The sequence below is a fragment of the Schistocerca gregaria genome, chromosome 7 (assembly GCF_023897955.1).
Source record: "Schistocerca gregaria isolate iqSchGreg1 chromosome 7, iqSchGreg1.2, whole genome shotgun sequence".
In the NCBI taxonomy this organism is placed as follows: Eukaryota; Metazoa; Arthropoda; class Insecta; order Orthoptera; family Acrididae; genus Schistocerca; species Schistocerca gregaria.
The window spans coordinates 306,416,604-306,438,284 of record NC_064926.1 but is presented as its reverse complement, the minus strand read 5'-3'; the positions used below and the strand labels follow the sequence as shown (position 1 = coordinate 306,438,284).

The window sequence follows — 21,681 nt, the reverse complement described above, 5'->3', positions numbered from 1 at the left end:
AGATGCTTGGAATGACATGGGGTATTATTAGAACAAAAAAAAGCAAAGTTCACAAATGTCTGACAGATGGCGCGTGAAAGATCTCTTGCGCGCGTCGTTTGTTGACGATCGTGTGCTCAGCCGCCACCTTCGTCATGCTTAGCATCCCAGGTCGCCAGACCTCAGTCCGTGCGATTATTGGCTTTGGGGCTACCTGAAGGCTACCTGAAGTCGCAAGTGTATCGTGATCGACCGACATCTCTAGGGATGCTGAAAGACAACATCCGACGCCAATGCCTCACCATAACTCCGGACATGCGTTACAATGCTGTTCACAACATAATTCCTCGACTACAGCTATTGTTGAGGGACGATGGTGGACATATTGAGCATTTCCTGTGAAGAACATCATTTTTGCTTTGTCTTACTTTGTTATGCTAATTATTGCTATTCTGATCAGATGAAGCGCCATCTGTCTTGTATTTTTTTTGGTTCTAATAAAACTCCATGTCATTCCTAGCATGTCTGTCAATTTGTACCTCTATATCTACATTATTCCGTGATCTATTTAGTTTTCAAATTTATACTGACTTCTTGATCACCCGGTATGTTCGCAGGCAAGAGGCTGATTGCAACATATTGTACCTCGAGCTTCCTGTCGATACCCATCTAAATGATACGATAAGGATCGTGGCGTGAACTCTTAGACCCAGAGGTACAGCATGGCAGTCAATACTCTCGTATATTGCCCCCCACGCAAAACCTCCGACGACAACAGGTAATACATGAGTGGATGAAACTCGAAAGAGCCAAGTCATGAAACGCTGAACAACTTAGTACGCACTCTAGAGAGCCAATTCGGGTAAATAATGCCCATGTCGATCCAGAAAAATATAATCTGAGATAAATGGAGAAATCAGTGAACTTACTTCCATCGTCCCCCGGCGCGAACCAGCCAAGAAAAATTTGGGATAATATAAAGTTTGCCAGAACAGTAATTGACGTTCTTCACTCTGCTCTTCTCTCCTCTCCCCCCCCCCCCCCCCCCTCCTTCTCCCGGTGCCACTCATAAAAAGGTGATCCAACTACAAAAACAAGTAAGAGAGCAAAGAGACAGAAAATGCTCTCTCTGTTGATATAAACCGACTGGAATAGGTAGAAGTAAGTAAAGACATTATTTGTGTGTCGGAAGGAATACTCAAAAAATCACTGGCGAAAGCTGCTCTGTATATACAGTGGTATCCTCTAGGATAGTGGCAATCTTCACTCTTCTTAACACCGGAGCCAACTATCCTTTAGGGAGGCCTATAACAAGATTGCTGGCAACGGTAATTAAGTTTCTAAGAACTATGAACTGGCATGCCTCAAAATGCGAGGTGGCCACTTATTTTGTGCCTTACGCTGCGTAACTGTTGCTCGTAGCCGGCCAGGGTGACCGAGCGGTTCTAGGCGCTACCGTCTGCCTCGGGCATTGATGTGTGTGATGTCCTTAGGTTTGTTAGGTTTAAGTAGTTCTAAGTTCTAGGGGACTGATGACCTCAGAAATTAAGTCCCATTGTGCTCAGAGCCATTTTGTCGCTCGTATTAGAACTAATACTAATCGGTACTCATGTTACAGCTTCCATTTACAGTCAGTGTTTTATAACGTTAAAACTGAACTACTGTACTTCTGTCTTTCTTTGTGCCCACAAAAGCACCATAATTGGCTGTTTCTAGAACAGAACAGCTTTTGTTTCAAACTTTCCCTTGCAGTCAGAAATAACAAGATTCATTTTGTCAGCTTCTTGTCTTGGTATCTGACAAACTATCGCAGCAGCCAGACTCATAGTTTTAACACAAGGTCACGACGCTTGCTGTATGTACGAGCCATTTAAGTCATGTCCTTGACGGCATATCTCAGATTACACAGTGCCTTCGTAAACATGTTCAGATAAGGAGTGCTAACACGTCTTCTATTACTTAAATGCCACAACTCATTAGCTGTTCAAGGTTGGAACAATGAAGGCGCATAGTTTCTTCCTAGTACACAGTAATACCATCAGACGCGTAAGCGCCGGGATATTCACAGTTATGCTGCCATTTCCGAAACTGTGACATTCTCTTCTATTAGTCTTACGCGCACATATTAACATTTAATATTTTCTAGTACTTTGTGAGTCACGTCAGAGAGATACAAGATTTTAACACTAACAGGCCTCCATTAAGGGTATACAATCGTCTGAAAAGAGGTCATGATAAGTTAAGGACCTGCCAGTATTTCTCCCTGTAGTTATCGTGTATTAAGTGTTCTAGATCCCTAAGCTGCGATCTTAGAATCCAGACGAACTACTGATTACTTTTATCCCCTCGTTTTAAACAGTACGAGGTCCCTTTGAAACAGAATTTATTTCTGAACCGCTTTGATTTCGTTAAAAATGATGACCTTAAAAAGCAATCGAAATGCACTTTACAGAGTGACAAAATTTAAATGGTTAGATAGAACACTGTATGAACATCGCCAGAAACAATAAGGACATAAGAAGTTACAGGTTTGAAGGCCTTGTGTTGAGGTAACTAGGAAAAGTTAATTTCGGAGTGAACTATTAAAGGACAGCGGAAGATCGAAATATGTAAAATGCATTATCGTGGATGTTTCGCGTGCAAAATTTTAAAGATGGAGAGAGGAGTGCAAGACCAGAAAGGTGGATGATTTCAGACGAGACAGGAAAGAAAGCGTACCGTACGGTTACGATGCTCTGTCTGGAATTGTTTGGATATCAGAACCTTGTGCTTTTGTACAGCTTTTGTCCAATCGGTGCAGCTGTTATTGCTGGTGACGTGCCCTGAAAATATTCGTTGAGGACTCCAGTTGCTATCTGGCAGTAAAGTACGCTATCAAACGATGGCACAAAACGGCGATGGAGGCTTATAGAAAGCCGGAGTGATGACATCCTGGTATATCAGTACGAGAGCACGCTATGTTGGGCTAAGATCGCTGAGTGATTTTCTCCAGTGCTCAGCCAGAGGTGCCGAGTGAGTCACTACTGCCGCAGGCTACGCTTTCGTTCGCGTCAGCCCGATGTGAAAGTGGGAGCTATGCTGATGCAATTCCAACAGTCAGCTCGCTCTTCCGGGAGAACGTAATGCTAAGCGCAGCGCGCGTTCCTTCAGACTTACACCATTTTGCCAAAATAGCTTTCCCTCACTCCAGTGAGATTATACAAAAAAAGTTTGAGCTGTATTCGTAAGTTTTCCAAATATATCAGCATGTTAGGGTTGCTCGTTTGTGCTTTGTGGTATAAAAGTGAGCATAGTAGAATACTAGATACCTGCTAACGCGCTAATACGAAATATCCTCGATGAAGAACAGTTAAATTCCTGTATATATGGACGTTGAAATGTTTCGCACGTGAAGCAGGGACTCTAAACTGTCAATATTAGCCTTGAACCAAATATTCAGACTCTAAATTAAAGTCAAACCTAGTATCTCAATGCGGTGAAATCGAAAAATATCCCTTGCTCAGATGTTGCACTTGTACTGCGACTGCAACGAATTTTGTTTATGCTTTGAGCCTAGAAAATCTTACCTCATAACAAAGGAAATGAAACATTTTGCTTTACTAAGTAACTATCAGCAGTGACAACCTTCTGTTTTTCACCTGTAAACTGTGACTGTGCGCTGAGACAAGTTTCATAAAAATTGATCAACCCGCAGTTATTGTGTATACTTGTCGACTGGCATACTCGTAGTTTTTTTATGTCACTGAGGGACCTGAGGTTCATTGTTATGTCCATATGAATAGCCATTATGCTGGTCCGCTGACGAAGGTTGCCTACTTTGTCCCAACCAACCTCGAACGAGAGTGGATTATCACAAACGTGTCATGTATGAGGGCTGACAAAAACGAAGCTGATTCCGTACATGTGTGTGTTCTTTCCAAAAACGTTGAGTTATGTGCAGTCACCTTCAGCAAAGAACCCGTTTGAATCCACAAACCCGTGGAATCATTCTTTATACTTCTCAAATCATTCCCATATATCTGTGTAAGACTCCAAGAGATCGCCAGTTTCAACTTCTGGCAGAAGACAATACTGCTGATATTTAAAGGGTGGAAATAAGAAATGGTATTCAAGCCTCGGATAATTTTTTTCGTTTTTTTCTTTCACATGAGGTCAAATTTACGATAATGACGGAACAGGATGTGAAAACTAACAGTTCAATCACGGTTACCACGATTTTTCTAAAGAATCTCTCTTTTACATACTGGACATTTACAATCTGAACAACGTCGGGAGTTTTACGAGACTCTTATCTCTAAAACTAGGATTAACACATACAGGTCTAAAACTCAAATCCGCAGGTTGGTTATAATTAACCCTTTGCTACTTCAGCCACTGAAGGAAAACTATTTTCCAGTCCGAACGGGGTGGCGCAATGTTTAGCAAACCCGCGTCCGGCCATCCTGATTTAGGTTTTCCGTGATTTCCCTAAATCGCTTCAGGCAAATGTCGGGGTTGTTCCTTTGAAAGGGTACTGCCGTGTTTCTTCCCTGATCCGATGGGACCGATGACCCAACCAATAATTTTACACACGAGGGCCCATCTTTAAAGAAATGTTCAGACTGTATGCTGCAGGATTTGCGTTGTTAATAGCGTTTCTGTCAGGGACTGCCATTAGGTGCCAGTATTCGTACACAAGAATCAGTATGAATTACTGTTGCAGAGAATCAACATGGATCTCGGCAAGGTCAGCAGGACTTTACTCGTAAAGATGTTGCACCATAAACAACAGCAATACCAAAAGAACAGCAATCATGGCGCGGTACATTGAGACTGTCGACGCAGTAAAGAAAAGAACATGACACGGACGTTCGAACTAACTGGCGATTTGAGAATCGTTCCCGGGAGAGGCCGACAGCCAATTGCACCGGAAATTACTGAAGGCGTTACTGTTGCCATGGCTGAGCACGCTGGACGCAATTCGCGATCTTCAAGCAGTGCACATTGGAGGTTGAAAATGAGCGTAGCAAGGGAGCTAGCTAATATCCCAGGCGAGATGTTTCAAGCAACAGTAGAGCAATCTATAGCCCGGTTCCAGGATGTCGTTTATGCAGGTGATCGTCACATTGAGCAACTTTTGTAACCTGGAAGGTAAACATGATACGCTGTTAACAAATGTTACCCTCTCATGTGGAAATTAAAATGTGAAAAAGTTTTTGTTTCAATAGTTTGTTATTTGTTTTCCGCATGTCCTTACAAATGTTTCCACAAAGTTTCATTGATCACTCGTTTTCACGGGTCTCTCTCAAGTAGCAAAAGTTCAGTTATAAGCATCCTCTATGTCCCACAATTGTTGGTAACCTGGTGTAACCTCCCAACAGATAAATTAAGTATTAACCTCACAACAGTAAAAAATATAATGATAATTGTAGCATTCATGTTTAGCGTGACCTCCCAACAGATAAATTCCGTAGCCTACCAATAATACAATGTGACTAACTTCTCAATAAAATTGTCGCTCACTTATAACCTTTCAATAATGACTGTGAATGTAAACTGGTGAATTTTGGACGCCAGCAGCTCTGCGTCAAGGCCCTGAAATATCATTCTGAATAAATTGAAAATTCTTACCTCAATCAGGTCGCCGGATAACGCGTATATAACTGCTCCTATAAGACATTTTTCTGGCACAGCCCTGTTCAATGCTGGCCGATAGATTTGTCATGTATAAAAAGAAATAACTGATTTTTCTTTACAATAATCGGGATGATCATGGATTGGAGAAATTAGTAAGTTCTTTAAATTGAGATGAATGATTATCAAAAGTTAATTTTTATAAGAAAGATTATTATTAAGAGATTTTTAAAAAACATTTACATGGGGCTTGACGTAACAATAGTACATATGCGCGAGGCTGCTTTTCCCTTATACTACAACGCTCAGGCTCTGCCATCGCTCCCCACGACCGACCCAGCCAACTCCACACACACGACTGCTAGCAACTACTAACTACTACTGCCACACCGTTCCTACTACTCTTACTGCATACAACACTGCTCTTTGGTCTGAGATTCTCTTATAGCGTACATATCGCAGGCAGCGCGAGAGCAATCCATCAAAATTACATTTGCTCGAGTGCGCTAGCAACATTTTTTAATCATGGACCTCTTACACTGGAAATTTTTCAACGACACTGATAATGTGTACAAGTTAGCCAACTTTTTCTCTTCGTGCTAAAAGCGTTTTTAGAGAACTTTACAAAACTGTTCTTAACGTAAACGCTCACATAATTAGTGACACAATATCTGATTTGGCCTTATAGAGATTTTTACACATCCCGACGAGGTTTAATCGACAGTCTGGTTTCCTACGGAGAACACTAGGACAATCTCGCCTAGATGGGTATACCTTGGCAAACCTGAACTCAACGCGAACTGGCAGCGATCTGTGCACGTGGAGGGGCTCTGTACTTAGTAAAGTGTAATACCCTTGATTCCTTTACGAATGAATAAGATTTGAAACAACATTTGTTTCAAGTGCGCGTGGAACCCTATTAGGCCGGCCGGAGTGGCCGTGCGGTTCTAGGCGCTACGGTATGGAACCGAGCGACCGCTACGATCGCAGGTTCGAATCCCGCCTCGGGAATAGATGTGTGTGATGTCCTTAGGTTAGTTAGATTTAATTAGTTCTAAGTTCTAGGCGACTGATGACCTCAGATGTTAAGTCTCATAGTGCTCAGAGCCATTTGAACCATTTGAACCCTATTAATGCACTATTGGCTTCTGAGTTGCGCTTTCATCGCAGTGACTCTCACTATGAAATTTCCGGAGTAATTACACTACCTACTTTGCACCGAGGCTGGAGCCCTAATTGGAACTGGGTGAGGTGAGGTGTACGCCGCGGTAGGTGGGTAGCGTATACCCCGGCCGCGCTATCGCTCGGCGTGCTGTGTGACCCGGTGGCCCGCATCGGGCCTGCTGATAGCAGCCTCACGCCGTGACGTCAGCGAGCGTGGGCCGGCGGCCGGTTTTACTGCGCTGGCTGTGGCTGCGTAACCAGGCCGCAGCCAATGGCGCTCTCGCACTGGCTCATCACTGAGTGGGCGGCAAGCCGAGCAACACGCGATTACTCACTCCGTAGTACTCCCCTCTCGGCTTCTTACCTCACCACTCCGTCACGTGCTGTTTTTGTGTGCCGAAGAGGCATTGACGTATGTATGTGCCTCTCACGATGAGCTGCAGGCTAAATGGCGTGAGAAGGATGTTCATGCCCTACCGTAACATTTCCACTCCGCTGCCTAGTATACAGTACTTGCACAGAGTATTTACTATTGAGCTGTTCATTATTATGTTGTGCATTAAGGATTCATTTCTTCCCAATGTAGGAATAATGCTTGTCTGCTAGCTGTATGTAATGGTACTGACGTTCCTCGCTTCTCATCTTCCACTCTCTGTTCTCTTACGAACGTTCTTCTTTACATTCTGTTGCGGTCATTGCATGACGAACGTCTTCATACCAGTTACACAGGGTGTTACAAAAAGGTACGGCCAAACTTTCAGGAAACATTCCTCACCCACAAAGAAAGAAAATATGTTATGTGGACATGTGTCCAAAAACGCTTACTTTCCATGTTAGAGCTCATTTTATTACTTCTCTTCAAATCACATTAATCGTGGAATGGAAACACAGCAACAGAACGTACCAGCGTGACTTCAAACACTTTGTTACAGGAAATGTTCAAAATGTCCTCCGTTAGCGAGGATACATGCATCCACCCTCCGTCGCATGGGATGCCTGATGCGCTGATGCAGCCCTGGAGAGTGGCGAATTGTATCACAGCCGTCCACAATTCGAGCACGAGGAGTCTCTACATTTCGTACCGGGCTTGTGTAGACAAGAGCTTTCAAACGTCCCCATAAATGAAAGTCAAGAGGGTTGAGGTCAGGAGAGCGTGGAGGCCATGGAATTGGTCCGCCTCTACAAATCCATCGGTTACCGAATCGGTTGTTGAGAAGCGTACGAACATTTCGACTGAAATGTGCAGGAGCTGCATCTTGCATGAACCATATGCTGTGTCACACTTTTAAAGGCATATGCCGTAGCAGCACAGGTAGAGTATCCCGTATGAAATCATGATAACGTGCTCCATTGAGCGTAGGTGGAAGAACATTGTGCCCAATCAAGACATCACCAACAAAGCCTGCCCAAACGTTCACAGAAAATATGTGTTGATGACGTGATTGCACAGTTGCGTGCGGATTCTCGTCAGCCCACATATGTTGATTCTGAAAATTTACAATTAGATCACGTTGGAATGAAACCTCATCAGAGAACATTTGCACTGAAATGAGGATTGACACATTGTTGGATGAACCATTCGCAGAAGTGTGTCCGTGGAGGCCAATCAGCTGCTGATAGTGCCTGCACACGCTGTACATGGTACGGAAACAACTGGTTCTCCACACAGTGACTTGGTCAACGTTACCTTGTACTGCAGCAACTTCTCTGACGCTGACATTGGGTTATCGTCAACTGCACGAAGAATTGCCTCATCCATTGCATGAGTCCTCGTCGTTCTAGGTCTTCCCCAGGCTGGAATGTTCTGTGTTCCCTAAGACGCCGATCAATTGCTTCGAACGTCTTACTGTCGGGACACCTTCGTTCTGGAAATCTGTCTCGATACAAACGTACCGCGCCACGGCTATTTCCCCGTGCTAATCCATACATCAAATGGGCATCTACCAACTCCGCATTTGTAAACATTGCACTGACTGCAAAACCACATTCGTGATGAACACTAACCTGTTGATGCTACGTACTGATGTGCTTGATGCCAGTACTCTAGAGCAATGAATCGAATGTCAACACAAGCACCGAAGTCAACATTACCTTCCTTCAATTGGGCCAACTGGCGGTGAATCGAGGAAATACAGTACATACTGACGAAAGTAAAATGAGCTCTAACGTGGAAATTAAGCATTTCCGGACACATGTCCACATAACATCTTTTCTTTATTGGTGTGTGAGGAATGTTTCCTGAAAGTTTCGCCGTACCTTTTTGTAACACCCTGTGTGTTAACATCGCTTCAACCTCGAAAAGTCAGTCACAGGTAACAGCCTTGATGTAATTGCATTCCTGGCAATGTTTTTTAAAACAATGCTCAGCGTTCCGCCTCAGAGCGCACACTTCGCCGTCACATACTTGTGGCGGGTATTCTTGCCTGGAGCGGACAGTACACAGTGGAGCGGAGGCACAACGCGGAAGCGTGCGTGTGCCGGGACCGGCTGGCAGGCGCGCAGAGGTCGCTGGCTCTAGCGGTACCACGGGCTGGCTCCGCCCGCTACACCGCACAGGAATGCCCAGGCGGACCGGAACCCGCTGGCGCTGAAATGCTGGGAGTTCACGGCCGGCCGGGCCTCAGGCACTCCTGTCGGTCCCCGCACCGTTATTTCCCACTGGGGAACACGCCTAGATTCGGATACCGTAGGGCACTGTTTTTGGACCAATGGATTTGATGTACAGTCGATAATTCAGAACCCGAAAGAATTTGACGTATTGGCCTCCGTGTCCGATGTACCTTCAAATATCCCTCATGATAAGGCCTCTGCTCAGAGTATCAAACGTGTATTGACTTCCCTGCATTCGAAAGGGATAGAGTACAAATTGATGGTCAAGTCCTGTCAAACACTGAAAGTATTTGCGATGTCTCGGGTGTTCTCTGTGCGATTGCTTAATGGTGTGATTCGGGTGTTCAGGCGAGTTGTTCTTTCCACTTCCATATGGCGCTGAAACATGGACTATGAGGAAAAAAGACAGAGAAAGGCTGAAGGCTTTTGAGATCTGGACATGGCGGAAGATGGAAAGAATAAGTTGGATGGACAGAGTAAAAAATGAAGAGGTACTGAGAAGAGTGGGAGAGAAAAGACAGTTACTAGATGTAATAAAGAGAAGAAAGAGACATCGGATTGGGCATATATTAAGAAAGAATGACGGACTGCTAAAACAGTTTTAGAAGGTTATGTAGAAGGGAAAAGGAAGCGAGGAAGGAAGAGATTCCAGATACTGGATGACATGATGGGCAGTACAACATACAGCAGCCTTAAGAAGGACGCAATGGATCGCAGAAAATGGAGAGGCAAAGGACCTGCTAATGCAGCAGATAACTGATGATGATGATGAATGGAGCGCGTCCCTGATATACGTATGTCACGGATTAGAACGGAAGGCTAGGGCCCACCTATGCAGTCCGTAGACATGTATGTTTATTTATGAAATGTACCAGAGATTTCAATGTAACACTGCCTGTTGGCCGGCCGAAGTGGCCGTGCGGTTCTAGGCGCTGCAGTCTGGAACCGCGAGACCGCTACGGTCGCAGGTTCGAATCCTGCCTCGGGCATAGATGTGTGTGATGTCCTTAGGTTAGTTAGGTTTAACCAATTCTAAGTTCTAGGGGACTAATGACCTCAGAAGTTGAGTCCCATAGTGCTCAGAGCCATTTTGAACTGCCTGTTGACGGTGCCAAAATCAAAATAGACTGAATTAAACGTCACTGGCGTTTGTCGCGGGATTTCAGAGGAAGTAGTTCATGAGATACCGTGGTTTGAACATTGTAAACACTGGAAATTGTTTGTTCCACGTTGTAGTGGAAACAAAAGTTTCTCACGCATGCGTATTTGCAGTCCTGCACAGATGTTAATAAGTCTCCGGAGGTGTCTTGTAGTAACATTACCTAGGTCAAACTAGAGACAAATAAAGGTGAATGCAGTGCCCCAGTGATGATGACGCGTAAAGAACCAATGTATCCTCGAAGACTGTGCTCAGAATGACCACCACCAGCGACAGTACAAGCTTTCAGTCGGTCGTGAAACGATTGCTGCACACGTGTTATCATTTCAGCGGAAACTGCGGCACAGGCAGCAGTAATGCTCCGTTTCATACCATGTGTAATTGTTTGACGACGTTGAAGAGGTTGACACCTATTGGGATATCGTTCGGCGTACTCGATATACGAACGAAAGACATACTTTCTACATTCACTAAAAACAATGAGCATTGAGAAATGCTATCATCCATGCAAATCCTACTACGTCCTCTATCACACAATAAGTGACAGGACAGTCGCAATGTAATCGCAGTCTACACACAACACAATGTAAGCAGACATAACACCCTCATCTAGCACCTAAGCAATAGAATAACTCGTAAACTAATTCCACTAGCTCCCTACAACAAACGCCACTCACTCTACTTTTAAGATTTTACTACCAATAAACATTGTCCCATTCAAGAGGAGGAGAAGGAGATTTAGTGTTTAACGTCTCCTAGACATCGAGGTCATTAGAGATGGAACACAAGCTCGGATTAAGAAAGCATCTAGAATGAAAGCGGCTATGCCCCTTCCAAGGAACCATCTCTGCATTTGGCTTAAGCGATCTAGGGAAATCACGGAAAACCTACATCTGGATGGCCGGATGCGGGTCTGAAGCCTCATTCTTCCGAATGCGACCATTTAAATATTTGCGACTATTTTAAGAAACTGCACTTTCATCAACTTCTCTTTATCTATTCATTGACTTCAAATACGCACCCTTGTCTTCAGTTCAATTCCTTAAATAAAGAATATCCATAGTGCATTCCATGTTCGAAATACTTATGACGACCTCAGCTCTGCTGGACCACTTTCAGCGAGGTGTCTCAGTGTCTGTGGAGGGACACAGTACATTTTTCCTCAAGAACCAAACGCTGCATTCGGGAGCGACGTCGACGTTCTAACTCATCCCAAAGGTGTTCAGTTGTGTTCAGGCGAGATTCTGGGCAGGCCAGTCCATTTCGGGAATGTAATTGTCCTCAGACCATTCCCCATGATGTAAACAGTCATGGCTTCCGAACTGTTCCTCTACCATTCGCAAGGCACGATACTCTAAATTGTGTTCATATTCGTCCACATTTAGCGCTCTCTTAATTAGAATAAGTGAACCACACCCTAATCACGAAAAACACCCCTCTACCTTAACAGGCCGGCCGAGCGGTTCTAGGCGCTACAGTCTGGAACCGCGCGTTCTCTACTGTCGGAGGTTCGAATGCTGTCGCGGGCATGGATGTGTATGATGTCCTCAGGTTAGTTAGGTTTAAGTAGTTCTAAGTTCTAGGTGACTGATGACCACAGCAGTTAAGTCCCATAGTGCTCAGAGACATTTGAACCATTTTTCTACCTTAACATCATGTCCCTAGTACTTCACTGTTGGCACCACACGTGATGGCAAGTAACATTCTCCAGACATTCGCCAAACCCAGACACTTCCATCGGATTGCCATGGGATATAGCGTGCTTCATCAATACAAATCACTCGTTCACAATCATCCACCGTCCAGTGGCGTCCCTCTTTACATCACCTCAACCACCGCTTAGCACTGACTACGAAAATGTATCGCTTATGAGGAGCTGCTCGACCATTATACCCCTTTTCAACCCGTTACACACGGTCGTTGTGCTAGATGGACTGCTAGTGGCACTTTCGAACTCACAAGTGATTCCTTCCATTAATTTCATACCACTTTTTACAATGATCCACCGCAGTGCTCAACCCTCCCAGTCCGTCAGTGCGTGAAGTTTGCGTCGTCTTTGTTTAATTGTGGTTGTTACTTCGTGTTTCGACGTCGGTCTCGTCACTATCCATCGTATTGAGCAACTTTGGAAGGACTGAAATGTCCGCGATGGATTGGTTATTCAGGTGCATCCAGTGAATAATCTACGTTCGAAGTTACTGTCCTCTGTTGATCTAGCCATTCTGCTATTACTGCTTCTCTGTTGACAGCACACCCCGCTTCCCTTTAATATTGTCGGGTCTACAGGCCGTGCCATCTATTGTTCAGTTCTGCATTACGTATGGGTGTTCGGGTACTTTTGTTCGGATAGTGTGTATGACATGGAAGATACTGGAAAATTGATGCCTGTCCTAACGTTTCAACATCGATGACAATTTTCGACTGTTTCCCTAGGTCGCCATTTCTGTAGTTTCAGTGGTTGTAACTGGAGCTGTGAGGTGCATTTTTTACATACTCTCAGCTATTTATGTCCACATTGTATCTAATTCATTGGACTACTTAATATTTGACAGGGGTGAAAACAATAATTGTGACACTCTGCTGTCGCGGCAGTGATACACTAGAGACCTTTGCATACTGGAAAACTAAAATATTTCATGTAAAAGAGCCCATTGTGAAGAAATATAGTGAACGGACACGCTAGTATGGAATGCCGCTGGAACCCATGTGAACGAATGAAACAACAAGGAAAACCGGCTCTTGAACGTCGTGCAGACGTGCCGAGCTTTGGCTGGCCCTGACAAAGGCGGTGAGGCACTCGCCATCCGACGGGAAAGGCGAATGAGGGCCTGGGGCATATCTGCGGTTTCCGTCCGGATGCTGGCGGAACCTTTTGATTTTGCCGCTCGCCACCTACGGCGGAGCAGTAAAGATGTTTACGGCTCTACAGCCGGGAGAACTGGCCAAGCATCGCGTTTAATTGTTTACACCTGGCGGGTGACTCGTCGTAAGTGTTGGATCATTACCTGCTTCCTCTCAGTCGGACGCTAACTCCACGTGCAATTGCGAAAAAGAAAACAATTTCATTATCATGGATCAGAAACGTGTGTGTTGCTCGCGTGATCCACTGAGCCAACGATGCTGCTACGTATTTTCCACCACAAACATTGTTATTGAGTGTTACAACGATTGCTAGATGATAATGAGTGTAAGAATAATTGTGCTATGGTAAATTATTGATGCTCTTTCATTCTGCGGACATGGAAGAGTGAACTACATTATTTATATGTTGAGTTCGGATGTGAGTTAGTGAAGAGGAAAGTGGCGAATGAGATGCGACACCGTTTTTAGTTCAGGGAGACACCATATTATATTGAGTTAAATTACGTAACTGGTGGATATTCCTTGCCACAGTGTACCTGTTATTACTGTAAGCTGTACCATCAGATTGAGGATCTCCTGAAAATGTTTTGTTTTAGATATGATCTGTTATAATAAAATGACAGGAAACTAGTATCGCTAGCTACAGGCGTCCTGTAGCTGATGTTTTTAATGTTGTACCTTACATGCTGTGAAAGTATACAGTTTAAGCGCTAAGGCACATTGATAATCTATCAATAGCAAGTCGTTTTTATACGATTTATCACTGCTAAATAGCAAATAATGACATTTGTAGATGCATCTTCAGGCAGTGTATCCTATATGAAGAGCACTGGCTGCCATGATGAAGCTGTAGCTTGGTTGATAGAGTCGTGAGCTGTGAAGAGAAGCTAGCTGGTTTACTGCCACCTCCTTCCAACTTTTTTTCGCTTTTCTTCTAAAAGAGTTTGGGTGTTCTTATTCATTTCATAGAAGTATTACCTGTAATAGTCGATGTTATTTATTATAAATAATGTATTTGTTGGAAGTCTTGTTGGGATGAGAAATGACTGGAATTTTTCTCCAATTTAATTTTATTCGAGGTGATAATTAAAATTTCATTTTATTTTTATAATGATTTTCTTGCATGTTTGGGTAATAAATCAAAATAGGATGTAGAAGAAACAACTTACAAAAGTTAGAACGTGCTACATTTAGAGAGAGAGGATGAAGGAGTTGCGATGTGAGAGCAGGACTTTTTGCAGGCGAAGTGACAATATTTTGCATCATTTTCAACAACAAATTTATGACATGTTTTGCTTGCCAAAATGCTGTCTCCATGTTCACTCGGAAATCGACCATAATGTCACTGCCGCATCTATTAATTACGTAGTTTAGGCTATATAACGCTCAAGGAGCCAATTACTGTACAGTTTTTAGGATTCTGCACCTACATCGGTGGAAACGGCACTCTTAAAGGATCACTTTGTTGTCCGTCTGTCCGTCTGTCCGACTGTTAAAAACCTTTTTTCAAAGGGATGGACACATATATCGAGCTCGAATTTGTCATATACTAAGGTCTACGGTCAAATGGCGGTGTAAAATATTTAAGCTTCCAAGTCAAAGGAATCAAAAGATACGACCATTTATGTCACGAATTTGATACTCGCAAACTTGCTTATTAAACCCTAGTTTTCATGTCAGTTTAGGTATGGTGAAGCTACTTAGCCAATGTAGTGTTCGTACACTTTTTGAGGCATCAGTCTTCTGACATTTTTGATGTGATCCGCCTCATTTCTTGCCTTATCAGTCTACCTAATTATCTACATCTACGCCTACATCCATACTCCGCAAGCCACCTGACGGTGTGTGGCGGAGGGTACCCTGAGTACCTCTATCGGTTCTCCCTTCTATTCCAGTCTCGTATTGTACTTGGAAAGAAGGATTGTCGGTATGCTTCTGTGTGGGCTCTAATCTCTCTGATTTTATCCTCATGGTCTCTTCGCGAGATATACGTAGGCGGGAGCAACATACTGCATGACTCTTCGGTGAAGGTATGTTCTCGAAACTTTAAGAAAAGCCCGTACCGAGCTACTGAGCGTCTCTCCTACAGAGTCTTACACTGGAGTTTATCTATCATCTCTGTAACGCTTTCGCGATTACCAAATGATCCTGTAACGAAGCACGCTGCTCTCCGTTGGATCTTCTCCATCTCTTCTATCAACCTTATCTGGTACGGATCCCACACATTCTTCTGTTGCACAGCCTCTCATACCCCTCTATTCCCTCCTGTTCCCGTTTCCCTTCTGTCCATAACTGGCTACACTCACAAACTTTGGCAAGAAGCAAGGTTTCACAATACTAGTAAAGTAATAAACCAAGAAATTGTTAGTCTGTAATTACTTCAGACGGGGAACATATTTTTGTCACTTCAAACTTAAAACTTTCCGAAAGTCTTCGAACTCCTGGGGCCGACACCTTGCCAGGATCAATTACGATAACAGGCAAAAAAAGTCCTATTCACAGTGACCAATGTTTAAAATTTTTCTATTTGATTATTTTTTTAATTAAATCTGCGTAACTAGTTATATTATCATTTCAGTAGTACAGCTTCTTTGTACACGTCGAGTGGGTAGTGCTAATGTCTTTCGCACCCATTTCCATAATTGTTACAACTGTCCGATTTGAGCGGCGTCTCGTATCAGGGCCCCTATACAAGAGGACGACACCCGAGGCGCGACGCGCCCTTGGGCTCTGCCCACGCCTTGTCGTAGCCGTGTCGCGTGCCCCGGCGAGCTTCCGCCGCCACCTGCAGCGCACTCCTGTCCTAATTGGCGCTCATCTGCAAACAATGGCCCAGGTGAAGATGGCCCGCAGGCTTGTGGCGCGTGGACCCGCATGCGCGCCTCGCATGGGGGTCGTCTTCACCTGGCGCATTGTCCGCTACCGGCGTTCACCCCTTCTACCCAGTGGCGCTAGGACGCTCCTTAGGTACACCTGTACAGCTCACGAAACTAGTCCATGCTCCTCACTTCTCTCCGCTCGTACTTTTGCGTCCTACTGTAGCGGCCTGCACGCGAGTAGGATGGTGGTGAGACGTTGTGCAGAGTGGCAAGGGTCCTGTACCACGTGGCACTGTGGCTAAAAGCGTCGTCCTACCCCACCTGTCTGTAGCTTGCCCTTTGGGGAGTACAGACAACATTTAGCGTTGATTTTCATGTCAGTTTAGGTATGGTGAAGGTACTTAGCCAATGTAGTGTTCGTACACTTTATGAATCATCAGTCTTCTGAAATTTTTGATGCGATCCGCCTCATTTCTTGCCTTATCAGTCTACCTAATTTTCAACATTCTTCTGTTGCACAACATCTCATACCCTTAGATTCCCTCCTGTTCCGGTTTCCCTACTGTCCGTAATTGACCGGCCGCGGTAGTCTACCGGTTCTACGCGCTCAGTCCGGAACCGCGCGACTGCTACAGTCGCAGGTTCGAATCCTGCCTCGGGTATGGATGTGTGTGATGTCCTTAAGTTAGTTAGGTTTAAGTAGTTCTAAGTTCTAGGGGACTGATGACCACAGATGTTAAGTCCCATAGTGCTCAGAGCCATTTGAACCATTTTTGTCCGTAATTGGCTGCCAAACAGAAATTTCGTCCTTAAATTAAGGCCACTGCTTGAGACTAGTAGACTTCTTTTGGCCACAAATGTCCTCTTCACACGTGCTAGTCTACTCTTCACGTCCTTCTTGCTTCGTTCGTAATGGGTTATTTTCTTAGAAGAATGAGATTTTCACTTTGCAGCGGAGTGTGCGCTTATATGAAACTTCCGGGCAGATTGTGTGCCGGGCCTAGACTCGAACTCGGGACCTTTGCCTTTCGCGGGCAAGTGCTCTACCATCTGAGCTACCCAAGCACGACTCACGTAGGAGAGTTTCTGTAAAGTTTCTAAGGTAGGAGGAGAGGTACTGGCAGAAGTGAAGCTGTGAGGACTGGGCGTGAGTCGTGCTTGGGTAGCTCAGTTGGTAGAGCACTTGCCAGCGAAAGGCAAAGGTTCCGAGTTCGAGCCTCGGTCCGGCACACAGTTTTAATCTGCCAGGAAGTTTGATTATTTTTTTGTTTCCAAGGTAGCAGAAATCCTTAACTTCTTCTACTTTGTGGTTCAAAAATGGTTCAAATGGCTCTGAGCATTATTGGACTTAACATCTGAGGTCATGACTCCACTAGAACTTAAAACTACTTAAACCTAACCAACCTAAGGACGTCACACACATCCATGCCCAAGGCAGGATTCGAACCTGCGACCGTAGCGGTCGCGCGGTGCCAGACTGAAGCGATTAGAACCGCTCTGCCACACTGGCCGGCCGTGTACTTCGTGATCACCAGTTTTGTGTTAAGTTTCTCGTTATTCTCATTTCTCTTCCTCCTGTCTTCGATTTACTCGCTATCTGTGTTCTGTACTCATTAGACTTTATTCCATTCAAATGAGGTTAGGAATGATATCAGCAAAAATCATGATATCTTTTCGCTCTGAATATTAATCCCACTCTTGAACCTTTCTTTTGTTTCCGTCATTGCTTTTTCGATGCTTAGAGGATTTCCCAAAAATGCTAGGACACACTTTGGGGGGCTGTAGAGGGAGTCTTGAGGAACAAACCGAGGATAGGACTCCGTGTCCGGACACATCGTCCAAAGACCTGATATCTGGTGTTTGCTGCACAGTCGTAACTGCGTCGTGAAGTGGACTGCGCCTGTAAGTGTAGGCTATCCATTTCACGTCCACGTGTCCACATGGCAATAACTGGCCAGCTGCCCAGGGGAAAGAACACTAACGGATAGCTTGAGCCACGTCTACTTTGAGGTAGTAACTATCCTAAAAGCGTCCTCCCCTTAATGACTTAAATTATTAGTCCTCAAATAAAGTAAATTTTGAAGTAATGTTGTTCATTACACTATCCTCAGTCATCTACAGAAGTATCTGCACTTACACCTGTAACATCCTGCGTATATATTGGATGACTGAAAAAAAAGGCTGAAAAATCTTAGGGACAAGTTCCTTATACATCAACAAGTAAAAAAAGGTCTAGTAAGCATGGGTTCTAAGAGCATATCTTTAGAAATATGAGCACTTGGCCGTCTTTGATACTGTGGAACACATCTCTTCTACTGAAAGCCCTTTGCTTTCCATGTTTTGGGAGGAAGTATTGACCAAAACAAGGAAAAAATTTACAGTAAATGAGGGGTGTAATATGCAATACTTTAAGAGCTATGAGCACTTGTTCATCTTCGCTTGTTTGAAAAATAGCTCTTCTACCGAACAAGTGCATGAAGTTCTTGAGGTACACATAGTAGAGCCTATGTTTACTAGACTTTTTTCTTTTTTTTGGTTCAGACTGTCGTTGTTGTTGTCTTCAGTCCTTAGACTGCTTTGATGCAGCTATCCATGCTATTCTATCCTGTGCAAGCTTCTTCATCTCCCAGTACCTACTGCAGCCTACATCCTTCTGATTCTGTGTACTGTATTCATCGCTTGCTGTCCCTCTACGAGTTTTACACTCCTCGCTGCCCTCCAATACTAAATTGGTGGTCCTTGATGCCTCAGAACATGTCCTACCAACCGATCCCTTCTCTTAGTACAGTTGTGCCACAAACTCCTCTTCTCCCCAATCCTATTCAATACCTCCTCATTAGTTATGTGATCTACCCATCTAATCTTCAGCATTCTTCTGTGCGCCGGCCGCGGTGGTCTCGCGGTTCTAGGCGATCAGTCCGGAACCGCGCGACTGCTACGGTCGCAGGTTCGAATCCTGCCTCGGGCATGGATGTGTGTGATGTCCTTAGGTTAGTTAGGTTTAAGTAGTTCTAAGTTCTAGGGGACTGATGGCCACAGATGTTAAGTCCCATAGTGCTCAGAGCCATTTGAACCATTCTTCTGTAGCACCACATTTCAAAAGCTTCTATTCTCTTCTTGTCCAAACTACTTATCGTCCACGTTTCACTTCCATACATGACTACACTCCATACAATTACTTTCAGAAATGACTTCCTGACACTTAAATCTCTACTCGATGTTAACAAATTTCTCTTCTTCAGAAACGCTTTCCTTGCCATTGCCAGTCTACATTTTATATCCTCTCTACTTCGGCCATCATCACTTATTTTGCTTCCCAAATAGGAAAACTCCTTTACTACTTTAAGTGTCTCATTTCCTAATTTAATTCACTCAGCATCTCCCGATTTAATTCGACTCCATTCCATTTTCCTCGTTTTACGTTTTGTTGATGCTCATCTTATATCCTTTTTTCAAGACACTGTCCATTCCGTTCACCTGCTCTTCCACGTCCTTTGCTGTCTGACAGAATCAGCGAACCATGAAGTTTTTATTTCTTCTCCATGGATTTTAATAACTAATCCGAATTTTTCTTTTATTTCCTTTTCTGCTTGCGCAATATACAGATTCAATAACATCGGGGATAGGCTACAACCCTGTCTGTCTCCCTTCCCAACCACTGCTTCCCTTTCATGTCCCTCGACTCTTATAACTGCCATCTGGTTTCTGTATAAATTGTAAATAGCCTTATGGTCCCTGTGTTTTACCCCTGCCACCTTCAGAGTTGGAAAGAGAGTATTCCAGTCAACATTGTCATTAGCTTTCTCTAAGTCTACAAATAAAAGCAACGTAGGTTTGCCCTTCCTTAATCTAGCGCCTAGTATAAGACGTAGGGTCAGTATTGCCTCACGTGTTCCAACATTTCTACGGAATCCAAACTGATCTTCGCCGAGGTCGGCTTCTACCAGTTTTTCCATTGTCTGTAAAGAAGTCGTGTTAGTATTTTGCAGCTGTGACTTATTAAACCGATAGTTCGGTATTTTTCGCATCTGTCAACACCTGCTTTCTTTGTGATTGGAATTATTATATTCTTCTTCAAGTCTGTGGGTATTTCGCCTGTCTCATACATTTTGCTCACCAGATGGCAGAGTAGGACTGGCTCTCCCATCCCCTCCCAAATATGGATACCAAAGAGTTTTCGGTAGAAGAGTTGTGGTTCATAGTCTCTAAGATGAACAAGTGCTCATTGCTCATATCTCTCAGAATATGCGCTTTAGAGCAACTGTTTACTTGAGTTTTTTTCTTGTTTGGTGTAAGGAACGTGTCACTAAAGCATCTCGGTGTTTTTTTGGGACACCCTGTACACTATGTAGCACTGCAGACTTTATAATGTATGTTGAAAAAATAGACAGATTGCAGAGTGATGGTAGTAAACAAAATTTGCCTTTTTTCTTTCGTTTCAGATTTCTACAGAGTGCAAAAGGCACCTGCCGACAAGAAGCTGGAAGCGGTGTCCAGCAGACCGACAGAAGGCGTGTGCGCCGAGGCCGCTGCCGACTGAGCTGGTGCGACCTCACTCTCGGCTTGAGCGCTGGGAAGTCTTCCAGAGGACTGCCGCTTGAAGAGGCTCGCCTCGGTACACGCCATCTGCGACAAGCAGGACGGGCGGAGAACCTGCATCCGAACGTCACTCCACCGACCGCGTAGTGTGGCCGGTCTTCGGGAATCCGCGGATCTCGTAGATCTGTAGATCCGACCGCTGACTGTGACGTCGCGCACGCTTGCGCAGAGGACTCTGGTGTGTTGCGAAGTGCACACGCTTCTACTTTCCTGCATTTATGTGCTGCGATCAGTGCTTGTCCCGTGCAGCACTCGCCAGTGACTCTGCATTAACACAGTTTGGTGTAATACAGTCTTGGTCATCCTCTCTCCTGTAATATTTACTTCATTCTTGCACACTGTTGTTAACATTTTAGTTCTTGAGAGTATGTGTGATGTGCAATGTTGTAAATAGCCTGCAGAAGAAAACTTCCTCTGAAAGAACACACGATTGTCTGACATTATCACTACTGATAATAGTGTTTAGTACTTATGGTGTCCAAGAGGTCTTACACATTATTTATTGCATTATAAAAATGTAAATAGTCAAAGTAAAAATTATTTAAATGTAGTAAGCTAACATACCAAAGCCGGAGGACAGAAGGTGTGATAATATTGTTTTAAAGGATTTAGTTTCTCTTGCTCATTCCGTTAGAAACGTATTTTTCCTTTTGTCACTTGTGTTAAGTTGAAATAATTGGTACAGTGTACGGATAACATGAGTATCCCAGATAAATATTTGGTGAGAAATTTTGCGTCTTTTGTGATAGTCTTCTTGTTATTGTTGACTGAAATGTGGAAATTAAGAGAAGACTGGTTGTGAATCTCAGATTGCAACTACTTAGTTTAATTAATTCTCGTGAAACATCATTTTGTTTAAACGTGAAGTTAATTTAT

General features: G+C 44.0%; 1 protein-coding gene across 1 annotated transcript in view; it reads left to right on the top strand.

The window, feature by feature from the left end:
• Positions 1-21,295, top strand: part of LOC126281592 (uncharacterized) — a 57,865-nt gene extending 36,570 nt beyond the window's left edge. The window contains exon 2 of the mRNA XM_049980679.1: positions 20,649-21,295. Within this exon, the coding sequence (XP_049836636.1) occupies positions 20,649-20,746 (98 nt within the window). The 3' untranslated portion in view covers positions 20,747-21,295. The remainder of the gene's footprint in view (positions 1-20,648) is intronic.
• Positions 21,296-21,681: the final 386 nt, after the last annotated feature.